Here is an 8,134-nt window from a genome sequence, read left to right as displayed (position 1 = left end):
GTAACCGATTACCCAAATAGCAGTAATCGATTACTCATAGAAAAACAGCAGCAACAGGTTTTTGAAATTACTGATCCGGAGGCTTCTGACACCACTGTACCAGCACCTACAATAGCGCAAAATGATGTTTTTAATAATGGTAGACCAGTGAGGCAAAGAGCCTTACCTCATAGACTCCGAGATTACGAAAGATTCCAAGATAACAAAGTGAATAAAGATGGTGATTTTGTTCATTTCGCGCTTATGGCCGAATCCGAACCGGTAAATGAGGAAGAAGCCTTAAGTGATCCTAAGTGGATATGTGCAATGAAAGAGGAGCTGGAATCTATTGAGAAAAACGGTACTTGGGAGTTGGTTGATTTACCACTTGGAAAGAAACCGATAGGTGTGCGATGGGTCTATAAGGTTAAAGCAAATCCCAAAGGTGAAGTAATCAAGCACAAAGCTCGATTAGTGGCGAAGGGGTTCTTGCAACGAGAAGGTATAGACTATGAGGAGGTATTCGCACCGGTGGCTAGATTAGAGACTATTCGTTTGGTTGTTGGTATTGCGCATAGCAACAATTGGATGCTTTACCAAATGGATGTCAAATCTGCGTTTTTGAATGGTCCTCTTGTTGCGGAAGTCTATGTGGGGCAGCCACCCGGTTTCGTGATAAAAGATCAAGAGATGAAGTATTACAAGCTACACAAGGCGTTGTAAGGTTTGAAACAAGCTCCAAGAGCTTGGAACAAACGTATTGACGGATTTCTTATTGACATTGGTTTCAAACGATGTGTATCCGAACATGGAGTTTATGTGAGATCGGATACGAATGATGGTGTGATTATACTTTGCTTGTATGTTGATGATCTCTTGATTACGGGAAGCCATGACAAGAGTGTTTCAAGGTTCAAAAGTGAGCTCATGAGAGAGTTTGAGATGACGGATCTTGGTGTCATGAATTACTTCCTTGGCATAGAGTTTCACAAGTCAAAAGTGGGGCTGCTTATGCACCAAAGGAGGTATGCTCTAGATATTTTGAAAAAGTGTGATATGGAGCATTGCAATGCTTCTATTACACCTTGTGAGGCTAGAATGCATCTGTCCAAAAGTGATAAGGAGGATGATGTCGATCCAACGAGTTACCGGAGCTTGATTGGATCGTTACGGTATTTGTGCAATACGCAACCGGATTTGGCTTTTAGTGTCGGTATTGCGAGTAGATTCATGGAGAGACCGAAGGTGTCTCACTTGGCGACGGTTAAGAGGATCCTTAGATATGTTAAAGATACTCTTGGTTGCAGAATTCTCTTTCCCGCATCGGACACGGGGCGTAAGTGCAATTTACTTGGCTACACCGATTCTAATTGGTGCAGAGATAAAGATGACCGAAAATCGACGGCGGGGTACATCTTTATGTTTGGTAGTACACCAATCTCTTGGTGTTCGAAAAAGGAACCGGTTGTAGCACTCTCTTCTTGTGAGACCGAGTACATTGCGGCGTAGTTAGGTGCGTGCCAAGCTATGTGGCTTATGAATCTATTAAAGGAATTGGGATGTGGTGATGATGCTGCCACCACACTGTTTGTAGACAATGTTTCCGCAATAAATCTTGTGAAGAATCCGATTGCACACGGAAGGAGCAAGCATATTGAGATGCGGTTTCATTATTTGAGAGAATTGGTCGGTGATGGAAAGCTTAGATTGAGCTATTACCGAAGCGAAGACCAAGTCGCGGATTTGTTGACAAAGGGTGTGACAAATGATGTGTTCAAGAGGCTAAAGAAGTGCTTGAGCATGGTGGACTTGGAGCAATTAAAGTGAGGTAGTGTGTTAATTGAAATTAAATTCTGTTTTTACCCTTCCAAAAATTAACAGAATTTATTTTGGTAGAGTCACTTTAGTTGTATCATTTTATTCTCAATGTATAAATACAATTGTAATATTCCCAATTCAAAATTAATGCAAAAATTAATACTTATCCAATATTACTTTATTCTCTCTAATTCTCTCTCAATTTCATCTTCCCCAATTTTCTTTTCTTCCACCATTGTCAAACCTTCAAGTTTGAGTTTTGTGTTCTAACAAAAAATTCAATGAACCTTCTTTGAGAAGCAAGTGTCGGAGTGAGTTTTAGTGTAAATAGTTTTCCTGAAACAATCAACCTAGCAAATTGAACATCGTACCTCATGAATAAAAGTTGTAGATTCCATATTTGGATGGGAGCTGAATGAGTTAAGGAATCAATTCTCACCAATATCAATATCGTTATTTAAAGACGAGGGTGACACTGGCCCATTGGAAAATATGTGAAAGATGTTATGGAGACGAACATGGAACAACTTACAACAATTCAATTTTGGAGATCTAGGAGTCTTGAACCATAAATAGTAAAAAAGACACCTAAAGAGAGTTGGATATAAGTAATTTAAGTTCAGTAAGAGATTATTCCGACAATATTAAAAAGGGACCAGAGTAATCATTTGAGGTTTCATTTGTTTAAGTGGAGACATTATATGTGTAGTAGGGGAATCATATATTATAGAACTAAACTTGAAATATAGATGTAATGAAAATGTGTGAGGAAGGAATCCCTAAAGGCAGATGAATTGTTTTTTTAGGTAAGCATAAATTTTGAAGACAAAACTAATGAAGAAAGGGGGAAACGTAACATCCCACATTCTCCTATTCTAACCGATCTAGGTATCATGTTGAATATTCAGTTGGCGAGTTATTTACAATGGATTGAGAGTGTTGAATCTGTTAAGAACCAAAGATGTATTGAAGGTTGTGTAATTAGAGGAATGAGAGATAAAATTGAAATTTTATCCTAAAGATTATTTTATTTTGATCACAAAATGTTTATGGAACGCCAAGTCAAGTTAATGATAGATAGGGTTAAGGAAAGATAGTGTATCTCTTAAACCATAATTAGAATTCAAGGAAGAATCCAGGATTAATTACAAGAGTGAAGGTATTAAGTAACTTTGTGTTGATAAGGAAGGACACTTTATTCATTTCATGATATAATATATTACTTCAAAACTAGATAAAGATTTATTGGATTTGCGTAAAGGTAATTAAGTCCCTAAGTCAAAATTACGATGCAAAGGTCTTTTGGTAATACGATTTAACATGGAGGATATAATAGAGAATTCACATTCTTTTAAGGATGGGAAATATAGTCTTTTCGTTAACCATAGATAAGGAAGGTTCTGGAAGAAGTCATATTATTGTTTCTTTCTTTTCATTCTCATTACTACGAAAAATACATATAATGACGGTTGCGAAACACATATAATGACGGTTTCACTTCCGTTGTTAGGTAGCATGTGATTGTATGTATGGTAGTTTCCACAACGGGCGTGTGACTATTGTTATAAGCAAGGTAAAGCGCTACCTATCACAACAGTTATATTAAACAACTGTTATGATATATATTAAGGCCAGGGGTTCAAAACCTAACCGCTACAGCAATTTATTTGGAAATAATTAATATTTCACCACGGTTACAGAATATAACCGTTATGAAAAGTACCCTGAGTTTATTATAAAATATGTGTATTGCTTGTTTTTCCTTACACCTCACTAAACATATACAACCATAAAACTTGACGTAGAAGATAATAATTTTAAAAATCAAATTATTCTTTAAATACAACTTAAATAAACCATTATTTTTCAAATTGCATTCACACTATAATTCATCTCTTGCTTCTTAACACATAATATTTGATTCAATGCCACAAATTATTCAAAGCAACGGTTCAGTCCTAGTTTATTTTGTAAAACATCAATATGTTGACTAATTCGGGATCATCATCATCGCTATCATCATCATCATTACTTTTTAGTCAATGATGAAGATTATTATGATGACACCGATGAAGATGGTCCTATTTTTCAACACATTTGATGTTTTGCAATATAAATTAATAGAGAACGAATCAATGCTTTGAAGAATTTTGGGTAATAAATCAAGTTCTACGTGTTAAAGAGTGATATAGATGAATGAATTACGAGATAGATGCAATTCCAAAATAATGTTTGATCTAAGTTGAATTTCAAACACTACGCCAAATAAGGGAAAAGAGGGCGCTTATTTTGGCCTATAACAGTGCTTTTAAGCGCCCTCTAAAGTGGCACTGGCATAGGTAAAGACAACGCCTTTCAGAAAAAAGCGCCCTCTGGAGTGGTCCATAAAGGGAAACCTTAGAGGGCGCTTTCTGGAAAAAGCGCCCTCTAAAGTTGTCAATGTAAAGTGTTTAGAGGGCGCTTTCAGGAAAAAGCGCCCTCTAAAGTTGTCAATGTAAAGTGTTTAGAGGGCGCTTTCTGGACAAAGCGCCCTCTAAAGTTGTCAATGTAAAGTGTTTAGAGGGCGCTTTCTGGACAAAGCGCCCTCTAAAGTGTTAGTTATTTTAAAAAAATTTGTTTGAAAAACAGTGGATATTTAATTGGTAACCTGTTCGCATGCTGCAAAAGTGTAAAATTCATATTGATTTCATCCTTTAATCCAATGTTATACACCATTAATCCATTGATATATACAACATGAATCCATTTATATACAACATTAATCCTCCATATATACAACATTAATATATGATTCTTTGATCAACAATATACAACAACATATTCATGATTTAGTAAAAGTACAACAACAATATACAACATATATACAACAACAGCATACAACAACAACATTCCATACATATATGTACAACAATATACAACCTAGCTATATGATTCTTTGATCAACAATGAATTGACACAATTCATCCTTCATTTCATCCAAATGAGCTATTGAGTAAGATTTGTATTCCTCAAAGTACTACAATTAAGAGAATAAAACATATTCATGATTTAGTAACAAATTAGATGAAATATCCGATAATATTAAAATAAACCCTAAGTTATTATTCCATACCATTTTTGGGATGTCTATATGATTCAACGCAATGATATCTCTCATAAATCTCAATACAAAAAATCCGCAATCGACCGAATTATTTTGCTGAGGACACTACACAGAAAAACAAACAATATATATATAGTTAATTTCTTACAAACACTATTATAAGCAAAAAAACAAACACTATTATAAGCAAAAATAAGATACTTAATATATACCTGAACTCTGACCCAGGTAATGTCCTTCCTATTACGATAATTCTTTTTCGATCTAAATTTTATTATTGCCCTAACAAAATAAAAACGTATATTGAGATCAATCTGACAGACATAATTAAATATACAAATACACACGAATATTTAGGGGAATTTCACTTACGCGTCAACCGTCTTCTTCATACTCGGATATTTACTCCAATCACCCGATAACGAATCGAGATAATACACTATTAGTCTCGAAAGATCCATAGCAACCAACACCCAGTGACCACTGTAAAATAAAACAAAAATTTAGATGAATGAAAATTTTCTACGTAAAAGATATACATAGATTAGAATGAAATTATTAGAAAGAAAATCTAACCCGTTGCCAGAATTAAACGGTAAAAAATACAAACTGGGTGTAGTATTATCGCCGGCCGCCATGAATCTATCGACTAGATCATTCTTTACGGATGTTGGATTTTTCGTTATTAACGTTGCGTTGATACGGGAAGCAGCAATAAAATTGAAACGGTTACACAATTCAGTTCCCCGCATCAATGTTACATACATATACCTTAAATAGAAACATAATAAACATTAGACTACTCATTGAAATGTGTAAATAAATTGTTCAACTAAGTAAATTATAGATTGATCGGAGTACCATATGTATGTATGAATGACAGCGATGCCCAATTCGTCGTGTTCAAAAAGTTGTTGCATGTCCTCCTTTGCAATTATTTCGAAATGAGCAGCTCCGAAAACACCTTCATCAAAATCTATACTACGAATGGCCCAGTGCATAATATCGGACTCATCCATCATTTTCTCAAGACGCATCATAATTTGAGATTTTGTCCCGGACGTCGTTGGAATATCCTTAGCAGCGCTTTTCAACTTTCGACCGGGAAACTAAAAATTCATATAAAATAAATCATGACTTTTTGTGATGCAACAGAATCGTTGCGTATATAATTCAATGGGTATATATATTTGTACCTCTTTTTGAGATGCAACCGACTCGAAGCGTCTTGAAATCCCTTTACCAACTTTATGTGTGGGTCTTGTAGGAGTCTAACATTACCATGTAATAAGGATTGATTAAATATCATAATTGTAGCTGAATTGAAATGTGAATACTAAATATTCATAATCATTTAGAACATATATACCTCGGCATCAGGGAAAATTAGATCTGACGGCCAACCAACAAAGGATCCGACTGCATCTCGCATCAACGTTGTCTCTGAAACAACGTCAGGTAATGGTAGAAGGGCGTTCGTATCTAATACAAGGTCAACCGAAACTTTCATATATCCCACCGGGAGGGGATTATGGTGAAGTAATTCACCCGAAGTATTGTGCACTTTTCCCTTGCCAACTATGCGATAAGTTGGTGACGATAGATACAGCTGACAAGGTGAAATGCCCTAAACCAATAATAAATGTTATTGTTAACGTGTATATGTGTCAAGTAAAAAAGTGCTATTTTAATTTCATAATAACATATATAATTACCTCGGGAAATTTCGGTTGACAATTGATACTAGCTCGGTCACTAGTATCTTTTGCCTCGGAAGCGCACCTTTCCTCTCTATACCTTGCATTCTCGTTTTGCAGTTGGAGTACTTGTGCCCTTAACTCCGCCAAGGTCTCCATCACCTCTTTGTTGGTAGCATTTTTTGTTTTTGGTTTTTTATAAAATGACGACGGAGTCACACCAAAACCCTTACCCCTCACACGACCGGAATACTCAGGAACATTTAGTACTCGACTAAGTACGCTCCTGCAATCCTGGACCTCGGTTGAAGGTAAGGTTTGGGATAAAGTCTCCTGAAATATTATTAGAGGAGATTAAAAATGAATTATATGTCTAACAAAATTTTCGATATAATTAAAGAAATAATGTTACATATACTTACACATTCGTCATAAACATTTTGGACCGCTTCAACGACAGCCCCATCCTTCCCAACCCGAGCAGCCTTCCATAATACGTGCTCCGAAAGAGATGTTGCGTCACTTTTCTCCTCGGCTAGCTACACATTGAATTAGATTATAAGATCATCAATTATAACATATTGTGACAATGTATAAGCTCATAGCATTTGAATATACTCACAATTCTTTGTTGTAACCGTGCATATCCCGTACGCCCTTATTTGTACAGATACGCGGGTTTTGATGCCCTTTTCCGATTTTTGTCGCTTACTTCCTGGATAAAAAAGTTTAAGGCATATTAGAACCAAGTAACTTAACAATTGTATAATACCATAATTAATAGACATTACATGGAATTTTTCGTTTCTTCGTTTGGCGACAAAGTTATCCCATTCATCGGCTGAAATAATCTCGGCATACTTCATTGGCCGTTCTGCTTCAACAAATTTTCCTTCCTCATCCTTGAGAAATTTGTTGGACAAAAAGGATCGAAATCCTCAGAGTCTTTTTCCGGCCAATTGAATACAATATTTTTGCCGGCTTTCATCGATGTGAAAGGATCTCTAAAAAACATACACATGGAGTGTGTTATTATAAAGTAATATTATAACAATATATGGTCAACAAATAGTCAACAAAAAAAAACATATAACAATATATGGTAAGTACCTGTATCTCCGACCATATTTTTTCTTTGTCAACCTTCAAGTCCGGACTTCTCCAATTATCACATGTAATCGGAATATGTTGTCGAACAAGGAAACCAATGTAACTTGCCAACATTGAACCGTTAGGCTCAATTAGTTGGTCTTCAGCACTCCAATGTACTTCAAATTTTACACCCTTGTCTCTTGCACGAATGATTGACTTCATAACAGTCAATCCTCGTTTGATTTCTTTTTCAACATTGTTACGTGATCCATTCGCGTCATGGGTATCGTCTTGGTTAGCCATTTTATCTGTAATATAGAAATGATTCAATAAGACCCAAGTAAGACAATGATTCAATACGTGAACACATTCATATACCTTCCATTTCTCTCATGTTACAACAATCTAAACTCTTTTTTTTATCATTATTGAATACAAACTCACA

At 35.6% G+C, this 8,134-nt stretch overlaps 1 protein-coding gene across 1 annotated transcript; it reads left to right on the top strand.

Moving 5' to 3' along the window:
* The first annotated feature begins 921 nt into the window (after window positions 1-921).
* LOC127122549 (secreted RxLR effector protein 161-like) lies at window positions 922-1,488 on the top strand. The gene has a single exon (XM_051052866.1). It carries the CDS (start codon window positions 922-924, stop codon window positions 1,486-1,488), a length of 567 nt encoding a protein of 188 aa, XP_050908823.1.
* The last annotated feature ends 6,646 nt before the right edge of the window (window positions 1,489-8,134 follow it).

The sequence above is a fragment of the Lathyrus oleraceus genome, chromosome 2 (genome assembly GCF_024323335.1).
Source record: "Lathyrus oleraceus cultivar Zhongwan6 chromosome 2, CAAS_Psat_ZW6_1.0, whole genome shotgun sequence".
In the NCBI taxonomy this organism is placed as follows: Eukaryota; Viridiplantae; Streptophyta; class Magnoliopsida; order Fabales; family Fabaceae; genus Lathyrus; species Lathyrus oleraceus.
The sequence above is the reverse complement of the archived record's forward strand: the minus strand, read 5'-3'. Positions and strand labels throughout refer to the sequence as shown.

Bases quoted from the DNA above. Each gene is read 5' to 3' on its own strand.
- LOC127122549 (XM_051052866.1), top strand. From the start codon at position 922: ATGACGGATCTTGGTGTCATGAATTACTTCCTTGGCATAGAGTTTCAC.